This window comes from Strigops habroptila, chromosome 1 (genome assembly GCF_004027225.2).
Source record: "Strigops habroptila isolate Jane chromosome 1, bStrHab1.2.pri, whole genome shotgun sequence".
NCBI classification, from domain to species: Eukaryota; Metazoa; Chordata; class Aves; order Psittaciformes; family Psittacidae; genus Strigops; species Strigops habroptila.
The window spans coordinates 88,013,667-88,041,470 of NC_044277.2; the positions used below are offsets into that span (position 1 = coordinate 88,013,667).

General features: G+C 37.3%; 1 protein-coding gene across 4 annotated transcripts; it reads right to left on the minus strand.

Moving 5' to 3' along the window:
* Positions 1 to 325: 325 nt before the first annotated feature.
* SLC35B3 (solute carrier family 35 member B3) lies at positions 326 to 26,874 on the minus strand. 4 transcript variants are annotated; one of them, XR_003992306.1, is made up of 10 exons: positions 21,615 to 25,459; positions 20,173 to 20,294; positions 19,079 to 19,233; positions 17,445 to 17,552; positions 12,763 to 12,860; positions 10,344 to 10,436; positions 9,830 to 9,941; positions 6,892 to 6,961; positions 642 to 5,761; positions 326 to 360 (listed from the first exon to the last, which is right to left on the minus strand). XR_003992306.1 is itself a non-coding variant. In XM_030492623.1 (10 exons), the coding sequence occupies exons 2-10, from the start codon at positions 21,813 to 21,815 to the stop codon at positions 5,611 to 5,613; spliced, it is 1,110 nt and encodes a 369-aa protein (XP_030348483.1). In that variant the 5' UTR covers positions 21,816 to 21,891; positions 26,695 to 26,874; the 3' UTR covers positions 326 to 5,610. The 4 variants fall into 4 exon arrangements, 3 of the variants coding, with proteins under 3 accessions (XP_030348483.1, XP_030348457.1, XP_030348472.1); XM_030492623.1 differs by adding an exon at positions 26,695 to 26,874 and having other exon boundaries at positions 326 to 5,761; positions 21,615 to 21,891; XM_030492597.1 differs by having other exon boundaries at positions 326 to 5,761.
* Between the last annotated feature and the right edge of the window lie 930 nt (positions 26,875 to 27,804).

Below are 27,804 nucleotides of genomic sequence, written 5' to 3' on the forward strand. Positions count from 1 at the left end.
CCATGTCCAGAGGCTTTTGAACATCTCTAAGGATGGAGACTCCCCAACCTCCCTGGGCAACCTGTCACTCTCACAGTAAAGCAGTATTTCCTGATGTTCGGAGGGAACCTCCTGTGTTACCATTTGTGCCATTGCCTCTGCTTCTGCCACTGGGCACCACTGAAAATGACATGGCTCCATCCTCTTTGCACCCACCCTTCAGGTATTTAAATACATTGATGAGATCGCCCCTGAGCCTTCTCTTCTCCACGTTGTGCAGTCCCAGCTCTCCCAGCCTTCACAGGAGAGATGCTCCAGTCCCTTAGTCATCTTCATGTCTCTTTGCTGGACTCTCTCCTGTAGCCCCACCTCTCTCTTGTCCTGGGGAGCCAAGAACTGGACACAGTACTACAGGTGTAACGAAAATTACAAGGTAAAACTTTTCACTTACAATAAAGAAGAGGAAGCAAAAATCTGAGAAATCTAATGAAGAAAAAAAAAATACTCAAATATCCAAAAGTGTAGAGAAACAATACAGTACTATCACACCTCAAGAAAATCAGCACAACAGCAGAAACCAATCCAGGTATAGAAAAGAAGCATTAAGTCAGCATTATATTCTAAGCTGAGTATTTGTGCATGAATGTTCTTTATTGCATTACCGTCTTTGCTTCTCTACAAGTGAACAGCAAAAAGATACAGATCCGGCATGACAACATTATGCTCAGCTCCTCACATTTTTCCAATGGCAGCAGCTTTTGAGCAGTAGCAAGGTGAACTAAATTCGGACCAGCCACTTGAAAGTGAAGGATATTATGCTTCTCCTATGACTGCTACTGTCCCCAGCTTGTTTCCATAGCAAAACAAGAAGAGAAAATCAACAAGACAGTAACAATGCGCACAATGCAGATAAGTTTCAGACAAAATGCAGGAAGCCTACTTCATGGTGGTCTTACTTTCACTTTAAATTATACTAGTACAGAACACAGACAGAAACAATTTAAAAACCTCTAATATTGGGGTAAAAGAAAACTGAGCTTACATCGGTACGGTTTCATTTCAGGTACAGAAGGGCTATGTTGGACTTGGGGCATAGAATAACTGAGGGTATTAACATCCATTCCTTGCTCATCACACACTTGCTAAGGCAACTTTGGGCAAGTTACCATCTCCGCTTCATCAGTGAAATGGAGATAGGATTTTTCTGCCTCATAGGCAAGACTAAAATTAATCTCTATAAACTGCCTGAGTAGTCAGGAGTTTTATATTAAATATTAAAATTAATATGAAAATTTTAAACAGGTAAAAATGTAATAGAGAGAAAAACCCCTTCCACTAACAAATTCTGAGCTATTACCTAAACCATATATATATATAATCCCTCCAGAAAAGAAAGTATGAATTCATTTAATTACTTCCCTACCTTGTGAAGTTTACTTATTATTTCCTGCCCTCCAGAGTATATATGCAATTCTATACCTCTTTTCAGTAAACAACTCAAAAAGTTTCCATGACTGAACAAGCAGCAGTTAAACATGAGAGAAGGGCTTGTTTGTGCCTGGGAGCATGGGAGGCAGAACGAAAAGAAACAATTAAGACAAGCCAGTAAGAAGGGCACTTATTAAAGAAAAAAAAGCACCTGCAATAATTTATTTCTTCTTCAGTTCTCAAGGCAAGCAAGGGAGAAGAGAGATTTTCTTGGTAGATGGAATGAGGTCAAGGAGTTAACTTGTAGTGTGCTCATCAAGAACTTTCAAAAAATAAATGGAAAGTATAAATGGAAAGATTTTGGGTTTTGGTTTTTTGTGGAGAAAAAAGGATGTAAAAGAATTATCGAGACAGTCATAACTGATATGAAATAGAAAATACAGAATGTGTCCAATCTCTACTAATATGATGTGAGCCCTTAAATGCAGGAATAGAAACCTTAAACAATCCATAGTGCATTGACAGAGCATGTAAAAAAGGGAGTTGGCATCCAAAATTAATAATGACAAGTAAGGAAGATGAGTAGGAATGACACATGCCTAAGTTTTAGCTCAAAATGTTTGGTAAGTGCAAATTAATGATCAGATTAAGGAAAACAGTTTAATGTGGTATCAGGAAACACTGTAAGTTTGGGGAGACTGGGGACATTCAGAGCATTAGTTCTTCCATACTTGTATTCACACACAGATAGCTGAATAATTAAGTTTGATGATACTAACGTACTGAAATACTGGAGAAATTCACTGCACAGTCAATTACTTCGGTATTCGAGCGTGCCAAATAAATGCAAAAATGTAATGTGAAAGCAACTGCAAATGCATATTAATTTAGGAAAATGGAGCTCCCTCAGTCCTCCAAAAGAGGCAGAAGTAGTGGGTGTCACAGAGGCAGATTGCTGACGTCAGTGGAGACGCTGGGCAGCCTTAAATTTTAGTGTGAACTTCAATTCCATTATAACTAATTCTTGTATCACACTTTTTCTGTAGGGAGGAGAAAGTTGTGTAGCATAAGATGCAACTAATTCACATTATATTTAGGTAATTAATGTTATGGTATCAGAATGAATGGGTTTTTTTCTTTGTAGCTTCATAATGCCTACTGTAAAGAGCCCAGGAGCCAGTGCGTACAAAATGCAAACATTATTATGATCAGGCTACACAGCAACGTTAGGAAGGATTAACCAACACCCCAATATAAGTGCTCTTATATGAAAAATAGAGAATTTACAGTCGATTTGTGGACAAGCCCTTATTCATATTTCATAGACAACACAAAACCAACATACATATACAGTACAGAAGATCCTAAACCAAAATGTTGTAATACCTCTTGGAGGTTTTTGTAAGGTTCTCTTACTTGCATGCTTTTAAGGCTGATTAAAAAAAACCACCACCAACAACAAAAACCCAACCAACCACCTCCCCACAAACAGCAACTCACTGAAATGAAGGTTTTCCTCACAGCTGGATGAAAGCATGAAACTGCAGACCACAAGACGAGGTGGCAAATGATGAACTACTCTCACTTGTGTGTACATTTTTCTTTAACACACTTGCATACTGTTGATTAGCTAGTACTAGACTCACACCTATGAAAATAAAAATCTCTTAAAATTTAGGCTATTAACACTAAACCTTCAATATTCATTTGTGTACAAAAATAATTTTTAAAAGTACACCTGTAAAACAAAACAGATATTTCTATAGTTAAGAATAAGAAAATTAATAAAAAAATAAATCTAAACTTCCCCTAAGGTGTACTCCATTAACTCAGTCCTGTATACAACAGAGAATAAATTAAAAAGTAAATTATTGTGAACACTATGCTCTCCAAAGTGAGAGAATAGAGACAAAATTGGATTATATGAACAGTTTGGCAACCTACATACTACATTTGAATTCTAGTCAGAAACTTTGGGAGTGACTTCTCATCTAGTTATATAAACCAGATGCCAAACGAACTATATTTACTATGACTTTCTGCATGTATGGTAGCTTTCACATAATTTGGTTTCCTGAAGTTCAATAAAGTTGAGCAAGAGTCTACAGATGGCAAAGCTGAGACTGAAAAATTCTCAAAACAATGCTCAAATGCTAATTGCCAAGTTCCACCAAGCTAATGAACAGACAGAAACATTCCATAATTACTCTCTTTCCATTGGTTCAAAACCTGTCCTTCTTTTAGCTTGATAGGTAACTTAACCTCCTTGGAAAGAGCAACTTCATTTAGTGAAAAGAATGCAAGAGAATATGAAAGTTGATAAGTATTATGGGGAAAGCAATCCCCTTGACTTGGTCAAATGCACTCTTGCATTGTCACCCTTTTTCTTACGATAAAAATTTCACTGCAAAATGAAAATGGACAGCCATGGCAGGCCATCCTTCTCTTTCAAGATGTATTTGTTGGTCACACTCACACCTCTCTACCTAATCCAGGACAGAATCAACCCTACAGCAGCCGGGAATTTAAAAAATAAAATTGTTACATGCAATACATTCTCCTAATTTGGCAATACTGGGTGTACATGGGGTAAAAGGCTTTGCTGACACACCACAGTAGTTCAAGTGCTGGAAACAGTCCAGTTATGTTAGTGCAGCTCTCCACTCATTTGTCCCATTGTGCTAAAGAGGCTATGCTATTCCATGTTCTATTTTATAACATATTTAATACGGCATATACTAGCTACCAAGTCAATAAGCAAAATTTAAGGCACATTTTGTCTGTGTGCTCCTTGGAACAGCAATTCTTCTTAAGCATCTGAAACACACTTTTGCACATTTAGAATACTTTCATAAGCCAGCGTTTTTGGCAGAAGGCAAGCCTGTGAGATATTTCAATTCTCTGTACATTCTTCCTGACTACATAATTCTATTATCCAATTTACTTTTGTCTAAGTTGAAAGAACACACACTGAGATGCATCTAAGAGACACAACAACAAAAAAGTCATGACAACATGAGAACAATGAACTGTAAGGTGATCAGTATTTTTAAAGTGCTATTGTTAAATATATAAAATCAAAGAGATGGCAAGCGATTCAAAAGCAAGCTGAATATGAAAGTAAGAGAGATAAATGGACTTAGTCTTAAATTAATTTCTTAAATTCATGATGAAAAAGACAGACTGGTATTACACTGTCTCCTCCTGTCATTAAATAAAGAAAATTGTAATCTGTACCCTAATCCTCTTAAGTTCATCACAGGACCACACAAAGACTGACACAATATGTATTCCAAATACCTTAGCAGATGTTGTTATTCTTTACTCCAATATTGCAAATGAAGAGTTTCGATTTGACGATATTAATTTAAAGGACTTCCATGTCTCTCTACACCATTATGATATGTAGGGCCAAGGCCACTAAAAATTTTGTATTTCACCACAGAATAAGGAAATAACAGCTTTTTACACCATTGTCTCAATTGCTCCTTTTTCATTCTGTGTTCTCACCCTGTTCAGGCCTAAAAGCCCATACAGCACTTGTAAAAGCATGGGTGTTGACTGCACGACCTCAATCCCATTTTTGTTACTTGCAAGCAGTAATAAAAAAGAGTAACACTGTAATATTCCCATAAAAAAAATCAATTATTACAATAAATACCAAGTTCTGAGGTGATCTAATCAGTAACTTAAAAAAACCCCACCATTTTTATTTAAAATGAAAAAGAGTGACAACATACCATATTGTAAACCTTCCACCTTTAAAATCACAATTTGGTCAACCGGTTGCTGATTAAGGTTCCATTAAATGTTAATACAGTATTACACTTAAATTACCCCACATAGACAATTAACGAAGAACGACTAATCTCAGATCAGCCACATGGCAAATATTATTAAAATGCCCAAATTACTCTTCTCATGTGTCCCGCTTGGAGTGCAGCTTCTCAGCCGATGCCAGGAGCTGCTGTCCTTCATTGCCTGATAGTGCCATCTGACAATGGCCTACAACACTTTTAACGATGAATTCAAGTGCTCTGAAGAAAGGGCTCACAAAATATGTGCATTTCTAGCAATCTGCAAGCAGACAATATGCCTTCAGTTCCTTTGGTTTTAATAATGTTCCCTTTGGAAAGTGAATCAGTTGAAGACTGTTCCAATAAAATAATAGTAAGTAGTAGTCTATAAGGCCTAAACCACTGTCTATACAGTTTGTGACAACGTCCTTGTTTTTCTTTCTTCCACATTTTTTTTCCAGAGACCATGCAGTAAAGGCAGTTTGATTTTATCCATATTCTTACTGTAAACATTCAGAAATATACCAAGGACAACCAGTAAGCCTGACCACACGTACCTACACGGAAGGGGGAGAAAGGGAAAAAAGTCACCATTAGTACATTAGTACTCTATCTGTAGTGATTATATACCAATATTTGTGGATGAAATAAAAATAAAGCCCCCACATTAAGGAGAGAAGAGTTTAAGAAGAAAACCAACCACAAATTAGTGGACTGTGAGAAAGACTTGCTTACATCTTTATTATTACTATCCTTTCACCCTTCCTTTTCCTGTTCTGGCTGGAGAGCTTATTAAGGTGCATTTATAGTTAAATAATAACTAAACAGTAACTGCTTTTTCTGACATGAATAAAGGAGTCCTGAGGGGTTTTAGTATGTTTTTTCTTCTTATGGTTATGAGAGCTATAATCTTTGTAACTGGTCCAATATGTGTTCTCACTCAGTGCCTTACAGCCATACTTCCCAATGTAAGCACAATTTTTGTTTCAGCTCTCCATTATTTTAAGCTCCAAAATTGTTAACTGGAGTAAACTGCATTTGAGCATTTGGCTGTAAGCTTTGTTCTCAAATCTCAAAAAAAATTATGCATAGCAATAGAATTGAATACTATTTTGCTTCAAACCGGAAGCAATTAGGACCAACGTATCAACTTAGCTGCATTTTTCAATGTAAGCTCTTCCTTGAAATTAAAAAAAGGGAAGAAACCCAGGCTCAAAAATCTTGCAATTTAATATATCAAGAAAACAGGAACTTGCAGTTGTTTAAAAAGGCTAGTTAAGAACTCACACCTGAGCTTGTAAAAGGAGAAACAATACCATGATGGAGAAAATGCCTTCCTTTAGCCAAATCTTCCTCCACAGAGAAAGTACCCAATTTATTAATTATCATAAGCACTAGATAAACAAAAAAAAAACCCCACAAAACAAAAAACCCCAAAGCAAAAATGCCAACACATGTACTAGTTTTCTTCCAGACATTTTGAAAAATGGAAACTACTTTTTCTCTAGCATGATTAGCACCAACAAGCCGGTCAATATTTACAACAGATTGCCAACATTTGTAGAAGACAAGAAATGAAAAGCATTAAGCCTGATTATGATTAATTACTGTTGTTATATTTCCATGATCAAGAACATGATTTTTTTATAAAACACATAAAACCCCATTCAAAACTATAAATACTTACTGAAGTGTGAATGGCTTTGCAAAGAACAAGAAAGAAAGCACAATGGTCATTGCTTTTCTTCCTGTTGTTACTGCAGAGAAAAACAAATATTTACTTCTTTAAGCATTCAGTTACAGCAGAAGAACATAATACAGGCTTCAATATTAGTAGATAACCTCATTACATAATTAAGTGTCTTGCTAAAACAATGATCACCCTTGGTGCAAACACAGACTGCAGATGCGCTAGTCCAGTACAAAATTGTGCTAGAACCATATGCTGTTTGAAACAAGTACGCTGCATCAGTAGTACCAGCTCTAGTCACAGTATCTGCAGCAGAGAAATTTCCAGGAGAAGAACTGCTATCTAATAACTTCACGCTAATCAATTCAAAATACCTGAAAGCAACAAACAACCCTTTCAAGTAACTAATGGTATAAATTAATCTGTTAAAGAAGAAAAAACTGGTATCGTTATTTGGATACGCCAAATCTCTTGCCATTTCCACCTCATGCTATTACAGCTTAGTGGTGTTTGGAGCTTTATTTTTAAGTGGAATGGGGTTATCATCTTGGCATTCTTTTGAAGTTACTGAAAATTTACCTAACAGTGCAGAGAAATACAATTTTGGTTAGAAACCCAAGAAACCCAACAATGTCTGACTTCAGAGGTTGCATTGGGAAGTTTTCATCAAAACCTTTAAGAGACCTTCTTCCACATGGGATCTTATCACTCACTAGAAAGAATTAAGGAAGTAAGGAGAGTTGAGAACGCAATTCTGTTACCAAAAATGGAAGTAAACTATCTGTTTGGGATACTCTCAAATTAACTGTAGCTCCAACAATGATTTGAACAATTTCAATGCTATCTGCTATGAACAATACAGCACGGATAGCCAATTATGTACTGGGAAACCTATAGACTTCATCACTGAAACAAAAATCAATAAATGAGTAAAAGTTATAGAAAATGTTTAAAAAAACGTGACAGTGCAGCCAGGCGTACAAGCCCAGCTACGGAGGTTAAGGGCCCGAGAAGGGGTAATTCTATACGATAGTGCAGGCTTCTCACTTGAAAAAAAAAAACCACCCCAGAACAATTGCCTGCACCTAAATAAAAATACGTCTTTTTATTAACACGAAGTATTTTGCTTACCATCAAGTACTTTTTACTATATGATACTGCAAAGCCGTAATTGTACAACTACATCCATATTAGTCGCACATTAGTCTTACTGTAACATACTGAGACAAAAGGAACCAGTGACTCCTGATGTGATTTCTCGCTGTTTTGGCTAGAAAAGCAAGTTTCATTCTCTCCAACCCTCCTCCACAAACATTTATTTAAAAACATGTTTTGTAGTAGAAGAAACAGCATTCACCATTGCTTTATCTGCTCCACTCTCAACTTTTTAGTAGCAATTTTCTTTAAATGTAAAGAAATTTATGTGCATCAAATAAAATGATTTTCTATTACATAAAAAATTAAAAGGAGAATGAAAAAGAAAATTGAGTTTTAATTAGAAAACAGTTTACAAATGAATAATTTAAAAAAATGGTTAAATTACTTCAGTTTTTCTAATTACAATTATTTCTGTTCTTTCAAATCAGTTATTAATTAAAATATTTATGTAACCATTTCCTTCTAAATTAAGTGCCTTTTCTTCTTTTTCTCAATTAAGTCTGATAATTTCTCATTGTGCTAATAGAAATATAATTTTCATTAAACTCTTTCACCCCACTCCCCCCAAAGAAGGGGAGGGTGGATGGGGGGTGGGAGGGACAGTAATGAATGTGGTGTTCCTTCCAAGGCACAATAAACATTTTCACATTGCTACAGGCAAGACAGAAAGGGCTCATGTGTTAGGATTATCAAGGTCAGGCATAAGAAAACCTGGGAAGGGCTTGCTATGCCACAGTATTTTTAGACATTTTTAGCACAGTAGGAATTTTTTAAAAAAGCTACTTTAATACATGAACCAACATTCTAATCTGGGCCAATTTCCAGCCAGAAGATCTACTGAACTTTGTTAAAAACACATGTGAAACAGAAGCACTGCAGAACAAATAATTAATGGGAAAGCAGAGCATGCAATCCTCAGGTCAGAAAAAAACCTGTCTGTATTTTCCTCTCCACGACCACAGATGAAGTAGAGCATCACTTGACAGAAACCAGCTTTTAGGGGTAGAGGGAAAAGAGGAAAGTAGCTCCATGGCATCTTGCTACAACTTCCCCTGCAGGCCTTTGTAACTAATGTTTGTAGTTTTAAGGAAAGGTAACCTGAGGAAGGAATGAGCCCAGTGTAACCATTCTTGATAGGCTACTGTAGCAACTACAGAAATGATTGAAGACGCTAGATCACCGATTTTTGAAAAATACACTCAAATTACATTTTAAGTTTGGAAGCAATAATTTTCTACAGACAAACAATTTCATATTCTGCTATAGTTGTATATAGTGAGAGTAATAATTTTAGGGACAGCCTGAAAACATGATGATGAAAAACATGTCAGACTTTTCTTTTAGTGTTGTTAGATACATAAAAAATGTTAATAGTGCAATCAACTGCTGTTAAAATGAACAGCAGGGTCATTTCTCCTTATTCCAACAGTTGGGGATATTCTGATGTATAGACACTTCAGTCACTTGACTATACTATACATTTCCATTGCAATTTCTCTTTTTAGAACAGTGTTGTTTCTTCACTAAAACATAGCACAGACTACATGTACAAGATTACTTAACAGGCTCTTCAAGATCGAAACTGTGGCACAGAAAGAACCAGGAAGCTCTCAAACATGTATACTAGTAAAGATCAATGCTACACAAGTCACAATCAGTCAACATAAAGAACAGAAAAAAATCCAGAATAATAACAATTCTCAAAAGGTGTTCCTAAATAATAAGAGTTACTTTATGTTTTTATACCAAAAGCAGTAAAGCTATAATTTTTTCATACCTGTTACAGCCAGAAGGGCACCAAAGATTTTAATCAAAGCTAGAACAAAGGATATGCCAAAATACCCAGTCAGGGAGAAAAGGAATGCATAACCGTAAGTCTGAACTGGATGCTGCAACAACAAAGAAAAAAGCCTGTTAGGAAAATGTAAAACAAACCCTGAGGTATTGCAAAATGACATAAAACTACAAAATCTAATCAATTGCTTGAGCAATAATAAGCTGTTCAACAATGCATTCATGCAAAGATCCTTATTTAATTTTAGTTAAATAATGGAAAAATAATAATGAAATTATAAGCTGGTAAGTCTGGTCCTGTGACTGTTTTGTTTTTTAAAACATTACCCTATCTTACACATCAAAGACTGTAACAACTTGCTTAATGTATGAATTATACAAGTTAACCAGTTTACATGATGAAAAGACTTTAGATAAGTGGTGAGATTTTCTAAACCATACAGAGCAATGTTTTCCAATGAGGTTCTTCATATAAAAAAGGAAATCTTTACACCTACCTTTGAGCAAAATGTTACTGCAGGGCTTAATCCACTAGTGCATATTAATCCAAATAAAATATACACAAAACCTATTGAATAGGAATACAAAACCTAGAATAGTTTAAGAGAAAATAATTACCAGGTGATACTACACAAAAGGACAAAGTAAATTCTTTCAAATGCTTAGCCCTATTAATATGTTCAACTTCTCAGAGTTGAATTTGCAGTGTTTGATGATATTTTTACTAGAATTTCTATAATAGCTGATTTACAGTGGAAAGAGAATAATAAGTGCTAGAGATATTCTTCCTACCCACAACTACATGAAGAAAAAAAAAAAGGTTTTGTAGCCCAGTCAGTTAATAATATCCTGAGGTCAAAGCTGACTGTGGTAAATCCTTCAAATTCAGGATTTCACAGCATAAATAAAACTTCACACAACTATGTAATTTAATAGTTCAAATAGTATCTTAATCAGTAGTTTGTTTTCTGCTACTTACCCTACACAGTAAAGATCCATGTTACATCAAATGTGTAAAGGATAGTACAACCACCACAACTGCCAGAAGTGTCACATAAGTTTCATCTGTGTCACTTCAGTTCATGTAAATGATGCACTCGTGTTATGGTTATAGGATACAAGGTTTTCAAATATAGCCAGCTCTGACCTAGTTCAGTACTTAGAACAGCCTATACACAACAAGCAGGTAAATTTAATTTTGCCTGTACCCTTATTTAATTCACAGCTCCATACAGCAACAGAAGAATCTTTATCCTATCCTTTCCCATGGAAAAGCAACAATAGAAGCTGAAACTGCCCATCCGTGCAGCGGGAGGCATTCAGCTGTTGGTAAAACAGTTAGAGGCTTTTTCTTGTGAAAAAGGGATACAATGAACAGAACTATTCTACACAAGGCAAAATCAGGTACAATCTTCCAGAGCAGTGGTTTCTCTTTTCATAATTGCTTAATCCAGGGCAAGTTCCAAATCCAGCAATAAAACAGAGGTCTTGTGGATGACACATTCCTTTACTATTCTATTTCCAGATAACTGTCCATTAAACGTGACTCTGATGGAGAAGACCTCTTAAATTTTTACCCACAGAATCAAGCCTAGAAAAATGATTTCTGAAATTCTGCTTGTATTCCTGCACTGAATTCTCCAAACAAAATCCTGGAGTGTAATCTCTAGGCCTCAAACATAAAAAAAACCTTTTTATCATTAATCACTACAACGATTCTCTACAAAAAGTATGAGCATACAATATGAAGACCAAAATTTGCCAGACTATCACAGAATAAGAAGTAAAGTTCTGGAGGTAACAGGAGCTTTGTAGGCAAGGCAGTTAACTATCAGATGACTGCCGGCAAGGTACAAAGTGGGCAAGAAAACATTGGATTTTGTTTTGGATTTCAGAGATTACAGCTACAGAAGTCTGCACTAGGTCAGGTGAGGTCCATGTAGCTAAAATCTGCCTCCAGCAGCAGTCAACAGTGAATACTAGGAAAAAGTACAAAAATAAAAACAAGAATACAGTGACAATTTTCTGGTATATCCTTCCACTTTCCAGAAACTTTCAGCTCAAACTTCTTGAGCCAACCTAGATCCCTTTCAGCCTTAAAGGAAGCTTTCTTCTAACTGATTTTTTATTCCATTTATGAAGCTATCCTCACAAATGAGAAACTAGATTTCCTAGTTAAATGTAAAATACATGCCAAATATGCAAATTAAATTTCAGTAATTTTTTACTTTGGCATATTCAAATAATGCCTGTTATAATAAAGGATTTTCTTGTATTGACTTGACTTCAGAGAAAAAGATGCCAAGTTCAAACATGTTTTGTCTAAAAAAAAGCAGACCACACGAACAGATAATCCACATTCCAAATAAGTATATAAAAAATAATGAGCAAGACATTTTTTAAAGGATTTCACTGAATCAGGAACACACATGTTCACCTATCCTGAAATTCAGTTTTACAGATTTCAAAAACTTCAAAAAAGGCTGCCTCTCAAATGCTAGCACACTACAAGCAGAAGTCTAGCAAGTAAGAAAAGCAATGTGTTCCATGTAACACATGCACATCTAAACCAGAAAAACAGTATATGTTTTTCAGAGATGCACATGATCATACAGAAAACACTGTCGATTTCAGGCCTGCAGGGTAGACATAGAAATTGTTGACAGAAATGAGTGTTCCTGTAGCTGCAATATACATACATTTGAATTTGCACATAGAAAGCAGCACCCTTGAAAGGTTAAAAACCAAACCAAATACCAGCAAAAGCCCCCAAACAAACAAACAGAAAATTTCAAGAACAGTACACTAAGAGCTCTTCTTTACATATGCAAGAGAAAAGAAGATTAAGTTTCATGTTTTGTCATTGTATGCCTTGTCTATGATACATTCTTTTAAAATTGCAAATCTTGTACTTACCATTTCTGAATTAGAACCATTGTGCAACTTCATAGCTTTTTCCTGTACATTTCCTATAACTGCATCTGCACAGAGGGCAAGCGATATTAGGACCACGCCTAATATAAGAAAGAAAGAAAGAAACAAAAACCTGCTCAGAATATTTATCAGCATAGTGACAAAAAACACTCCATACTTATCCGGGGAGGGGGGGAAGAAATAAATCTCAGGAATAGGAAAATCATAACAACCACCTTCTATAGTGTATTCTAAATGTCAGCAAAACAATTTAATGATACCAGGATAAAGGAGTGTTCACCTCCACTTTCTCCACCAGTGAACTCCTTAGCACTGTGTGTCTCAAAGCTTGACAGGAACATTTGGACATTGCTATACAGAAGCCAGCTGTAGCTTTTGTAGTAACAAGAGTGAAAAAAAGTCAACTGCATTTATTTAGGTATTTTTAATGAAGATGAATAACCAGAGAACATACTCTTTTGGGTAGTTAATCCTATTTTTTCCTGACAAAGGCAAATAGAAATGTTAGACAAAATAGTAAAACAAATGCAAGAGGATTCAGAGTGGAAATCTCCCATTTCTGAAATATTATATTTTTAAAACTGCTGTTCAGGTACAAAACCCATGGTTTTAGGTTACCATATTTGTTCACAACCAAGTCACTACACAGTCAATAACGTAATCAGCTTTCCAATAACAAAAATTAATAACTCTATCCATGCAAGTCACAATTCATTTTCCAACCTCCAAACTTCAATTCTTTCACAACTGTAGAGACTATTGTATTTAATGGTGCATAAAGGTTGAAATACCACTTTTCCTAAGTATACAATATTACAGAAGATATCAGTCATCAAAATCATGTTTACGGGTGTGCTCTAGTCTTGAGGAATGAGGAGTGTAAGACTAGAAACAAGTACTGTTATATTTTCTTAATATTACGTTTACTATTGGAGGTCTCAGAATAGGAGTTCTATTGCACCAAATGGAGTGCCAGTTTCTGGCAGAGAAAAAAGAAAAAAATCCCAGCTCCTAGGATTCTCAGAATTTAAAGATTTGACATTTTTAAGACCAGTGAAGTTTAAGGTGACATCTTCTTGAGAAACTTCTGTGAGTTTCAAACCAGCGTTTTTTAGTTTGGGAACCGTTTCCTTTCCCAGGCTAAAGTAATACAACTGAAACAACAGAAAAAGATTCTTCATTATTCAAAGTTATCAGGCATTGGAAAAGGTATGAGTCAATGGAAAGGAAATGATAACCTGAATAATACTAGTTATGCTGAAGACATAGATATATTAACTACTTGGATTCAGCTCTGGTCCTAAGGTATAGCTCGGCAATAGCATTGCTGCAGATCACTTTCATTAAACTGACTGAGTATATCTCCATCTGTGTTCAATATCATACATTTTCCAGCAGTGCTTAATGAACCAGGCACACCACTGGACGAATGCATAGGTTCAGTACTGGATTGAGATGAAAAGGTTACCTGGAATCTGAAGTGCAAGTGTGCATGGAAAAGAGAAATGTAGAGACAAGACAGATGTTAATATTACATACACACTCAGTTTGGAGTATGAAGAGAAGAATAGCGCTACAGCTGCCAAGCAGCAGCAAAACCATGAAAGAGACCAGTAGCGCTATACAGTATGTAAAGCATGAGTAAAAATGATTGGAAGAATGGGTCCTAAATTATTTCTGAAAGATTTTAAACCTGGAGCTTTTGCACCAACAGACTTGATTGAAATACTACATTACATTGCATTTTACCCTATTAATGTGATGCTTGAAGTCATTAAAATTTTAACACTTCTTATACATTTATAAGCTGCTGGATATTTACCTAAGTTCCTCAACAACACATTCTCACACAATTGCCACCACACAAATGTATTAGCAAGTTGCTTGGAGTTTACCTGCCCATTAAGGCCTCTTTAATAATCCACATACATAAGATTAGAAGACACAGTAGATGTAACAAACCAAGTAATATCACCTTAACAACAGAGAAGCTAAGGATGAAACACCCTGCTCTGCAAGACTAAACTGCACCTGCACAGTCTAGGGTGGAAGAATTTGCATGCAATCAATATTTTTACTGTGTCTTCACTGGAAATAGTTAATTCCCACTTACACCTGTAATGCCAGAAGAGCAGAAGTTCCCATAGTACCAATATTTCAAGACTATCTCCTTCTGCACACCCTTCTCTTCTGGTCTCTCTTTTGGAATTCCTGTATCAATTATTCACAGCTATTTAGGATATCTACCACTACCTCTCCAATTTGATAATGATAGGAGATGCTTTGAGCATTTCGTACCAACTGCATCTTGAAAAGTATACCTCTCCCTTAGTTACAAATATATACCTGTTCTGGCAGAAGAGACCTTCTGTTTTCTTAGCTGACCTCTTTCACACGTAAACAAAATCTGTGTAGATACCTTTTTTGGCCCAGCAATACTGAGATTAGATTTCAATAGCAAGGAAGGAAAAAAAAACACAAAACCTGCCAAAAAAAACCAAACCAAAAACCACATAAAATTGTTCATCCAGATAGTATTATACATCTGCTCATGCTCCATTTTTAGTATTTGCATCAGACAACAAAGATTATGAATTTTGTTTATGTCACAGTAAAGTTTTGCTCTCTCAGAACTGTGAAATGTAAACAGCTTTGGTCTTAACAAGTTAGTGGAAGTTCTGTGAAATCATGCTAGAATCATACTAGTTTGCGTAGAAGCAGTTCTAATAATTGTGAATAAATCACTGGAAGAAACCCATCAATTTACGGGGCAGTAAGTAGGCAGTAACAAAAAACTGAAACTTTAGAAAACAGTAATTCTGAAGCTGAACATTTATTTTGCTGTTTATGTTTTTGAAAGTTTTAATATTCTTAAATACTTTGTTATTTCTTTGAAGATACTCTATGAAGACAAAAAATTCTGCCTTTCGGCTTTCAGTTCTTATTCTGTGATTTACATCAAGAAAAGTGTAATTATTCAAAAGAATATGCCATTTTGCAGAGTGAGCAAAGTTTTTAATAATTCTTAGCACTGGTTTTACACTTCAGCAGCTGTATTTCTGCAATACCAAAAATTGGTACATTTCTTGAAGGAAGAGGCCATCTATCTTCATAATTCATCCAAGAAATGGAAAACCTCCACATTTTCCATTATGAAGTTTCTTCTGGTTAAATTAAGAGGCATGGGAATAAAATGAAACAGGGAAAAGAGAATACAGAAATACAGAAAGAACCTTCTCAAAAGGTGAGCAGGAGAATTTCGAATCACATTCCTAAGGAGAGATGCAGACTTTTGAATTCTAGTTCTATATTCTATTTTCACAGAAGTAACTTCCTCCAATGGGTAGTGCTCTAAGCTTCAACATATACAGACTTGTTTGAAGTATTCAAAATGAATTTATAATGAAAGACAACCCTGTTTATTCTTTGAAGATATTTAAAGTTTTATCCTGTGTTTTGCAGATCTTTGCGGGAATCAGGACTTGACTACATTTGCCGCACTGTGTCTTGTTCCATTCAGTTGAAGAAATAACTTTCTAAATCTTTTCAGAATTAAGTCATAACACATTTAAAACAATTCAAATTTTACAGAAGGAATATATTAACGTGAATGCACTTACAGGCTGTAATCAAACATAGCTGTAATGGTAACATGTATCTATACATCAGAAACACTAGAATATAATTATGTGCTTATCAAGGTCATACTATACTCAAAATATTTATATTTTTAAAGTAGCTACCCAGTTACCCACACATAAACACATTAAATGCACAGCAGGTTATATAATTCACTTTTTTTTTTTTGTAAATTCTTCCACTACAAGTAGCACTAAAATTACAGTAAAAGGCAGGAGAATTAATTTGTGAGGAAGGCAAAAGGTGTATACAGCCTAGGTAACGTCACAAATTGATTGTAACTAACACTAGATGAAATAATATTTTGTGAGAACCAAAAGTTATTTCCTGAAAACCAAGAATTTATTATGTTTATGAACAAAACTTCTGAATCAGTGCCTCCATTACTAAGAAATAAAGCTCTACACTAAACGCCTATCATAACAGTTGTTGTAACTCATCTCAGAATTTCAAAAGGAGAATACACCAAATGTATTCTGTTATTTGAATATTTGGTTATTAATCCAAATATTGACCAAGTAAATTACATGGATTTAATGAATAACCAGATCTCCCTTGCCATTCAAGACGGAAATTGAACTAAGTTTTTAAACCCAAGCAGGTTAAAATCTTTTCTTTGCTTCTGATTTTACACATTATAGAAAAGTTAGAACGTGGGCACTCCAACTAAGGCCTACAGCAAATCTGAGTGAGAAAGTTGACGTTTTAAAATGGTTAACTGAATTTTATCATAGCAATTTAACATATCTACTGGGAACTAAGTACTTCCCAGAGAACAAGCATGAGGCATTTCAACCTAAAAGGTGGAATTTCCAGAAGTTTTAAGAACCAAAAAAATAACACTTAGAATAAAGGTCTCTTCTGCCACTGATACTGTTCTGCTAGTGCAGAGCTGCAATGAAACCTGCATTTTCCATACGATACCTGAAGGCACTCCATGAAAAACTCTCAGAACTTCTACAGAAAGCTTATTGTAGGAAAAAAACAAGCATTTTGTTAATCTTTAAAATATAATACATATTTACCTGTCAAGTTGAAGTTTGGTGCAACTGTGCTGTCAGCTAACGTAAACCATATTAATCCAAGACTCATACATAGGGCGGCAGACACATCTGCAATGTTATAACGTTTTCCTACAAAAGCAATACAGACAACATGGAAAGACTGTTATCACACTCAGAATTTCATGATTATCCTGTTCAGCAGACTAGCAGGCAAAGGAAAAAGTGTTCCAATGACATTTTTACTTAAACAGAAGACTTAATGCTCTGCCCTTTCATGACTGGAATTAGTTTCTTCTACAACAGAAGTTCCTAACATGGAAAAGGATCTTAGCAGATTAGTATCTTATTCTCGTGGTCATTTTTAGTTTTACCCCTAATGACACAAAGCATATGCTCAATGACATAAGGCACATCCTTCCTGACAAAGCACAGTCTCAGAAACTTTAGATCAGCTTAGATGTTTTAAGATTTTTTTCCCTCATGAAAGACATTTTACCTGCCTTTATTGATTAGAGAGGAGTCATTACCAAACACTAACAGATTATTTGGGTACTTTTAGAATCCTACATTGTCTTTAGTTTGGAAGAGATGGGATGTGGATGGAGATGGAAAAAGAGTACAGAAATGAAAAGGTAGCAGTTAGTATATCTTGTTTGAAATAACATATTCCTTTCCCAGAAACTGAACTTTGAATATAAGCTTCCAAGGGAACATTTCTGAACTTCTGAAACTTTAACTGTAAATTTTTAAATAATATTTTTTTTTTTTTTTTAAATCACAGAGAATACAATACTACTACAACACAATATAGTTTCACAAAGCTTTAAGGGAATAACAGCCTTTCTGCATTAAAATAATACAAATAACTCCTAATGAAAGGTAAATACTGTGCACGCATGTGCATACGTAAACCTGTAACCTCCTCTGAAAGTTTAACTTCCTATTGCAAATAGAAGGACAAAATTAACTACAGAAACAGAAATGTATCATTCTAATTCTGTCTCATAACACTTACCCATGCAGAGCTTTAGTGACTTAATGAATCTTTGTGTATTGAACAGAAATGTTTAATATACTTAAGTCTTTTAAATGAAGAAATACTGAAGTATGTTTATTCATATAACTATACACTTTATCCATTGTTATCCAGATCCCTTTTTCTGTTCTTGGAATATGAGCTATGACTTTGGGACTAGCCAAAGACATGTAAAGTCATGTACTTCTGATTAAACATTTAATCAAAATTTAGGAATTTTAATTAGGAATTTAGGATTCAAACAAGAAGAATTGGGGATTTCTTCACAAAACATAGCTAATTTTTTTTTTTCCATTTCAAGTTTTTCATTTCACTATTGAAAATGGTTCATTTATGAAGTGATTTGGTTTAGAAAATAAAGTTACATTACTTAACAATGAAGTTTTGTGAGTGAGGTGTACAACTTCTTTTTCCCTGCATTTTCTGTTCATCAAATTGTATTTATACATTTTCTGAGAAGATGCTTCAGAAGTACACTTTTTTTCTCCTATAGGAAAAATGCTACCTATCCCTTTTTATCCAAGAGCCTCAGGGGAATTTAACAAAGTACAGGATTCCATACATGATTGCCTCCCAAAGAAACAACAAAAAAAGTCATCTAATAGCAAGACTAACTTACCTTGTATAAAAACCCCGCCTATCATAACTGGAATCAGCTTACAGCATTTGAAGATGACTTGAGTAGGGTAATTCAGATATCCTAAAGAGGTATTTGACAAACCCATAGTTCCCACTGTTAAAAACGCTATTATCATGTAGGTTTTGCCAGGAATTCTACAAAATATAAACATACGAATCTTGGTATTACAGTCATCTAGAGATCTAGCTTGGAAAATTTAGATAAAGGAATATGTTTGTAATACACCTTGACCATCTTTCTCACTGAATTTCATTTTGTAATAGAAATTTAAAAATGCACATAAATGACTGATTTCAAATGTCATTTCTTTCAATTACTGCTAATAAACAGCATTCAAATACAAGACAATAAAACTTCATGGCTCACCAAGTATTCAAGTAGTAATTCTTTAACCTCCTTCTGAGAAGGTATATTATTTACAGAGGAATCAAGATGAAGACTTCAGGTTATTTGTCAAAGGAAGCACAGAAGGTTGGTATACCAAGATACCCTGACTCTAAGTCCTGTCGTAGCACTGTGGCAATTTTTTTTGTGAAGTTTTCGTACGATCATTGACATTTTCAGAATGAAAATGCTATCTTAAATGAAAAACACAAAACCTAAGTACATCCTTTGAAGAAAACCTACTCAGACACATGGCAAACAGTGAGCAGATCTCTGACACTCTCCAAAACCCACAGCATGCTAGAGGAACCTCTTGGTGAGGAGGTGCCAAGGTTTGAGGAAAAGGTATTCAATGACAGATGGCTTCAAGTGCTGTGAAGTGCAGTCCTATTCTAGACGTGATAATCCCAAGTAACACATACATGGGTCAGTCTGTTTCAGCCACCCTAAGGATAGAATATACTCTGTAAATGGGACAATTTGACAGTAGAGTCAAACAGACTACTTACAGATCTCAAATCTAAGTGGATGCTTCTAAAACACTTTCTAACATTGTTCCAGTAAATTCACATTATTTTAACAACAGAACTGCTAACAATGCCTCACAGTATTCACATTCAAATTTACCATAAATGTCAAATGCTTCTAATATGATGAACAGCAGGTAAAATACTTGGAAAAACACATACCTTCTCCTTTTGTCCTGAATCAACTGCAATTCTATTAGTCCAAAAATGGAATAAAATCCAAATTGCACTAAAGTGAGGTACCAACCAAAAGGTTTAAAACCTTCCACTGAAAATATCAATTCCTATAAAAACAAAAACCCAGCAAGGTCATGTACATGCACCAAAATACTAAATCAAACCAAAATCAACAGATTTTTTTTCTTCATGTACATGCAAAGCTAACCTTTGCAGGTGGTGGTTATTAACTATAAAATTTACCTACTATACATAATTTGCAAAGTATTGAAAAAGACAATTTAGGTTTTCCAAAATGCAATGAGAAAATTTACTACTGGTGTAAGTCCACTGAAATTAATGGATTGATTCATCAAGGGGAATACACTTGATCCATTAATATTTATCTCATATTATAAATGGTATCCTGTCTGCTTTTCAGTTAGTTTTCAGTTCATTTGCTTCAGTAGACTGCCTTTATCTAGAATTTATAAATAACTCACAATAAATTAAATACTACCTTTCTCTAATTTACTGGTAATTTTCATCTCTTAGGAATGCGCACCTATTATTTTGAGTGCCTACATTAAACAGCACTTGTGAGCTTATAAATTTACAGGCTGTAGGAATATTTAAAACCAGAGCAATTTTTTATGGAAAAATACATGCACTGCATAAAGAATTCTGTAGATGTTTCAGTTACAGAAACAAAAGGCTACCCAATATTTTTCTTTTTCAGATTCTGTTTTCATTTACCAATAACTTTGTCTAACTCCTTGGAAGTAACTTTATTTTAACAAAATTCTCAGCTGTTTTTGAAAGCTGCACTGGAAACACGGTGATTTTTAATTATTGGCTTTTAAATCACTGCTTTATTGAGAATACTCACAGAACTTCAAAAAAAAAAAAAAAGAACATAAGTGTAGCTGTCAAAATAAACTAGAAAAGGCTAGCAGGAAGAGAAATGTTTAACTGGAACAGCGTAAATATTATGCTTCCGCCTAACCAACAACTATAGCCCCTGTTGCAGCTGTCCTGAAAGGAGAGCAGGCACTCACTGTAGGCGCTGCAGGGCACTCACGGAACTCAAGGAGATCTGAACGATTCAACACCAATGAAGACCTACATTTCAGTCTCTACGGTTCTACAATTTGTTTGTTTTCTGAAGACTAAGAAATCACATTCAAAACAATACTGAAAGGTTTATCTTGCACACAGAAGTAAAAGATCAAGTTATGAAAGTCCAACTAAACCAAACCTTGTAGGTATATGAATTATAAAGGAATCTTACATTATACAATTAGTTACTGCTATTAAATTTTGAAAGCTTGACTTTGCAATCAATATCTATTCTAAATGCCCATATGTATTAAAATACATATTCTACATACTATTGAAGAAGAAAAGGGGAAGAAGGAATTGGCCTAAGACAAGTTCATAGCATTTACCTGTAAATATCCATAGATTAGATAAAACATAAAAACTCCAGAAACACAGATGAAAAATTGAGTAGGTTTGTTAAATTTGCTGAGATTCATGCCAAGAACTACAACATCATCTACTGATTTGATATGAGGAGACATAGTTTGAGATTTGGAAGGTACACTGATGGAAATGTATTTTCTTGAAGAAGTAAATTTCAGATCCATGATTCCTAGTTCGCTGCATTCGGTGCTATTGTTTTCTTCTTTCTGCTCTTCTTTTTCTGTGTCCTCTGTCTGAACGCTGAAAGAAATGCTGAAGTCAGATAAGACATAACATACAGCTTTGTAACAATAACAGTAAACAAATGTGACATTTACATGGAAATTATAAAGGTTTAAGAGTTTTGCTGGATTGTTTTTAATCACAAATCTCACTTCTCTTTCCTGATATCCACAGTTAACATGAGTTAATATCATTTTATGAAAGGACTTTTGCTTCACGTGGGAAGTAGTATTCCTACCTACACAAACCAACTAACCCCAAAACACTAGCAATAGAAAACCAGCATCAGTTTCACAACAGCTCAAACTAGCCTTTTTATGCCATTACTCGCAGGAGTGACTGCTTGGGAAAGAAGTGATCCCCATGATTAAATCACAATGAAAGAACTGATACTGAAGCACTGTGGTCCTGTCTACTTCATTTTCACAATGAAACATACTAGACTAGTCCACTATATGTGAAGCCTTGCTAAAAAAATACACATTTGAGGCTATGATTGGTTACAAGCATTTAACTGGAAGAAGTTATTCCCTCACTCTCACATTTATTCAGTTTCTCACACACTTCCGAGAGAAAGAACATAAAGATAGAAACAAGAACGTTAAGAAGAGAGTCTCAGAAATTAGACTGGTTATCTGATGAGGTCTGTGGCATGGTCCCTTTAACATTAACCACATGCAGTCATTTCCACGTCTAACAGAAAACAAAATTGGATGACTAAAGCCTGGAGAAAGAGTTTAGATTGAGGCGAATAATTCTTTTCTCCAGCTCACCAGAGAGTATGATGTTTGAGGGTTATTTTTATCTTTTTTCTTTTCAGCCTCAAGATAAACACACCAGTCAGCCAGTTATTCCAAAATTTTAAAGTGTAGGTCAGCATTTAGTTCAGCAAGAAGTCAGTAATTAAATTTTGTTTGTCATGGTTTGTTTTTCCCAGCTCAAAAATACTTCTCATCACACACATATAAAAAATGCATTTCCTGCCGTTTTTAAAAGGACTATATATAGTATATAAAAGCCAGATCATGCAATAAATGTAGTAAATGTAATCTGCATGGACATTGGTAATTTGTTATACAATACAAGAAATTACAAATTTAACTGAAAAACAAAGGATTAGCATAAAAACTGTAATATAGTTGTTTCCTTTTTTGCTACAACCTATTACTGGGTTGGAACAAGACTCCTATTAAAGTTCTTAAAGACTAGCTTAGGGACTGTAACAGGAGTTTAGGGACTATAATAATTGTGTTTAAATTCAGAGCTCTTCAGCTGAAAACCAAAAGCGAGAGGTAGAGAGTTTTTCCTTGTGGATTGTTAGGTAATCCCAAAGTGAGGTGTGAGGTAGCCATAAACAAAAAAACAGAAAAAAAAAACCCAACCAAACAAAAAAACCCCAAAAAACACCCCAAAAATAAAGGAAAATGTTTAAGACGACTCTTCTCAGTAAAAAGAGAAAAGTACAAATGTCATGCAATGAGGCACGAGTGAGCCTTCATGTACAATATCATACCGAGTTCTGATAACCCTCAAACATAGATTCAAAGAACAACTGCAAAAAAGGTTATCAGGAGGGAGGAACAGATTGTTCTTCTTATGAAATGAAATGAAAGTGTAACTTCACCTGCCTAGAAAAACCCTGATGAAAACAAAGTAGACTTACTTTCAAGAAAAGTATCACAGGGATTACCACTAAGGAGGAAAAATAATTCTAATTTTAAGGACAGTAGAATGAGAGCAAATAGCCGTGAACTGATCATGAACAAACACTACTAGAAACTACTTTTTCATCCCTAGACTGTCTCTATACTAGAGCAGCCTAAAAATGAAAGAAAGAACAACTGAACTGTTTTTAAGGTGAAGTTTATGAAAGCGATTACGTAGAACTGTTAAGATTGGGCATGGTAACTGAGCAGTCCCATTTAACTCTGTGTTTATAGCATTCCACTGCTATGGCAAGCAGGGTAAAGGTGCCTGTAGAACATATTTGGTTGCCTTACTTGGTCACTAAACCAGGATATAAATTACTACTCTTCCTAGGAGAACCACATGCGAAGGTATGACTCTCAAGTTCAAGTCCAAGGAGCAAATCGCCATGAAGGAAAGACAATGTATTCAGAAAACTATCCGTTGCTGACATCTTAGTTAAACTTGTATTTTTATTGGTGCCTGTTCAGGTATTTCCTGTCCAATATACACTTTCTCTTGATAGGCACACAGTATTCGTCGATACCACATTTTCTCAGCAGGAACAAGAGCTGCAGAAGTAATCTGAGCCTCATTTTTCAGCCAAGCTGAAACACAGAGAGTGATGTACGCTCAGCAAAAGACACAGTCAAGTATTGTCATGTGTGCTTAAAAAGTCCAAAAATGGAGTGAATTGTATAATGCATCATACTGTACCTACACTTACCACTCTGGCCACTAATTTAGGAATTATTTGTGTAATACCTGTCTTAGGATAAGAAGAAGTAGAGGGAAGAAGAAACAGTAACAAGTGCATTTATCTATTGGGTCTAGGTGGGATGGAGTTAATTTTCCTCATAGCAGCTTGTATGGTGCTGCGTTTTTGATCTGTGATCAAGACAATGCTGATAGCACACTAATATTTTAGCGGTTGCATGAATGCCTTTTCTGTTTCTCCCTCTGTCCCCCACCCAGTGAATAGACTGGGGTACGGGCAAGAGGGTGGGAAGGGGGCACAACCAAGTAGGTGACCCAAACTAACCAGGAATATTCCATGTGACAGCGATATTCACGCTCAGCAATAAAAAGTGCTAGGAGTGGGTTTAGAGAGGTTAGCCATCTTTTGCTCAGGAACTGACTGGGCATTGGTCTACCTGTGGGAGGAGTGATTGCCTTTACATTACCTGTGTTGTTTTCAGATTCTCTTTTTCCACTTTTCCCCCACTTCTTTAACAATTTCTATCTCAACCCATAAGAAAACTTAGGGGTTTTAAAGAAAACTTATGGGTTGAGATAAAACACTGGTTTTACTCTTCATCTTCCCTCATCACTCTGGGGCTGGGAGGGAAAGTGAGCAAGCAGCTATGTAGTGCTTAGATGTCTACCAGTGTTAACCTACACAACATGATTTTTCCAGTTTTCAACTACTTATATTCAGAATATTTCCTCATGATCACCATCAGTTTTTACAATCAGTCCATTTAATTTCCTCAAGATTACTGAGTTCACCACTGAAGTAGTAAGAAACAACATCGATAGGTCTAGTCACACCCAGCCCATCCATAAAAAGATGATGCACAGTAGTTGGGTTTTCTTCTACCATGTTCAAGAAACATTTCAAGGAACATCATTTAACTGAAGAAACAGTAAATATACATATACATTTGAAAAACTCTCCAGCAAGTAATTTCATTACCAACAGCGACAGAACTCTTCTGAAATTCAGTGTGACTTCTCAAACCATTATTTTTCTAAGTATCACAAATGCTGTTCTTCCTCTTCTCAAAAAATCCCTCAGGCAACTGATTCCTCTTTTGAACAAACATGCAGCAAAAAGCATAGAATAGTTTGGGTTGGAAGGGACCTTTGAAAGTCATCTAGTTCCAAACCCCCTGCCACAGGCAGTGGCACCTTCCACTAGAGCAAGTTGCTCATCCAACCTGGCCTTGAACACTTCCAGGGATGGGGCATCCATAACTTCTCTGGGAAACCTGTGCCAGTGCCTCACCACCCTCATAGTAAAGAGCTTCTTCCTCATATCTAATATAAATCTACCCTCTTTTCAGTTTAAAGCAAAAAATCTGTTTTTTGGAGAGCCAAGTGACTTAAGAGCTGTCCTGATGTGTAAAATAGCATATTCCCCTCTTTTTTTTTTCTCCTGTGTGTAAAAATGTAAACACCACAATCTTTAGATGAGACTTTTTGTTCCTTCCCCTTTGAAAGAAAGTCCCATGTGGAGCAAGATTTTAACCTACCACACAAGTAAAACAGTATTACATCAAAAAGACGCAAATTAACAAGTAACTACAAAAGCCCTACGAAAAGTTAATAATTTGTACCAAGCATGAAAAAAAACATTATGAAAACGCTGGGCTTTTTTATTCAACCCTGAAGAACATCCATAAAAACACATGAGTTTGGCAGAAACTAGCATCTCAGTACTCTCGGAAAAATCACTTGCACGAGCTACACAAGGCAAGTTCCACGCTGGCCCTGGCCGTGCTTAATTTCCTTTGGAGCCAATTCCACAAATGCTTGGTGGCAGGCCAGCAGCTGACATCCTAACAGGGATGCTCCGGGTTATAGGGACGTAGCCGCACATCTGTGGGAAACCCGAACGGATCTTTTGAATGGTAGTATCTGGCTCCTGCCCCGCAGACAAAAGAGGGAACGTGGAGAGGGACCAAAACCATCACTGAAGTTTCCTTCCTGCCTGCTCGCCTTCGCTCAGCCCTCCGCCAGCCGGGCTGCTGAGGGCTGCCCCACACCACACCCCAGGCCAGGCCAGACGTGGCTCTGCCGGAGCGCCAGCCAGCTGCCCAAGCACGGCCAGGACAGAGACTCCCGAACCGCGACAGGCCGCCATTCCTCGCTCCTCCCCGCGGGGAAAGAAACGCCTCGCTGCTCACGGGCCCTAGCTCCGCAGGACACCGCCTCCTCAGGCCGGCCAACCCCGTCCCGCCACTCAGCACCAGCCACGTCCCGCTCCTGCCCGGTCCCCGGCCCCCCGCGCTCCTCACCGTCGCGCCCACGGCCCCTTGTTGCCGGGTGACGCTCCCGAGGAAGCGACCGCGACCCCGCCTCCTCCCCCCCGGCCCCGGTGCGCGGCGAGGAGCCGCAGCCCCGCCCCCGTACCTGTTTGAGGGGAGGGGGGGAGGCGGAGGGAGGGGGGGGGGGAGGCGGAGGGAGGCCGGGGACGGAGGGAGGGAGGGAGGGGCCCGGCGGCAGCGCCCCGCCGCCGCCCTCCGCCGCGGCGCCCTGCCCGCTCGCCTGCCTGGCGCGCCGCCGGAAATGGCGATGGGGATACCAGGGGGCGGCGCGATCGACGAGCGCATCGAGAGAGCGCCGCTCGCTCGCTCGCTCGGCGTTCCGCTCCAGCTCCCACCTCCTCCCTCCCCTCTCCTGCGCTGGAGGCGGGGCCTCGTCACTAGGACACGCCCACCGCGGCGGAGGGGCGGGGCTTGCCTCGGGCGCTGGCTCCTAGGGGCGGGGTTTTGTCCCGCACACTTGAGGCGGGTGGGGGGCCGCGGTCAAGTGTGCGGGGATGCTTTTGTTCGCCGTAGTGCAGCCGCGGCGCGGGGAGGCAGCCGCGGGCGACGGGAGCCAGCGTCCCTCCGCTCGGGGTGCGGCGTGTTCCTCACCTGCCCGCTCCTCTTGCAGAAGGCACGGGTAGCGGCCGTGTGGCGAGGGCGGGTGGGGGCGCCTCAGCGACGGCGCTGAGAGGGCAATGGTTGATTTGCAGCGGCGGGTGTGCCCGCGTGTCCGCCCGGCCCCGGGGGTCGGCCGGCGGGTCCGCAACGAGCGGGGTGGCCCTAACGCTGAGCAAAAGCCCTGTGAGAACGCGGGTGTGTTTCGCAGCTCGATGAGATCGAAATAGTTCGGAATGCTCGGCAGGAGGTTTTGTTCCGAGGTTTGGCTAATGCTCTGCTGTTGTGAGGAGTAAATCACTCGCGTGAAGTGGCTGCCTTCATAAAAATCACCCAAATGAGTTTTACTCTGCGCGGAAGGCCGCCTTGTGATCCTCACGCGTGAGGGTGCAGGAAGGAAATAATGAAAATGTTTAATAATGACAAGCGGAAAGGTGAACGAGAGCAATAACAGCGAAACGCGTAGAGAACATAATGGCCAAAAGAATCGGGTAAAAAGCTTAGCAGAAAGGTAGCTACAGGCATTTTTGGGAAAATGTATGAATTAGATGTAACTTAAAAATACATAAAGTCTAGCTGTTAATCATACCAGGCTTTG

Coding starts and splice junctions, on each gene's coding strand:
- SLC35B3 (XM_030492597.1), bottom strand. CDS start 22,067: ATGATATTAACTCATGTTAACTGTGGATATCAGGAAAGAGAAGTGAGA. Junction 20,295..21,614: donor TAATCTATGGATATTTACAG/GTAAATGCTATG, acceptor TTGTTTTTATAG/GAATTGATATTTTCAGTGGA. Junction 19,234..20,172: donor ATTCAGGACAAAAGGAGAAG/GTATGTGTTTTT, acceptor TATATTTTGTAG/AATTCCTGGCAAAACCTACA.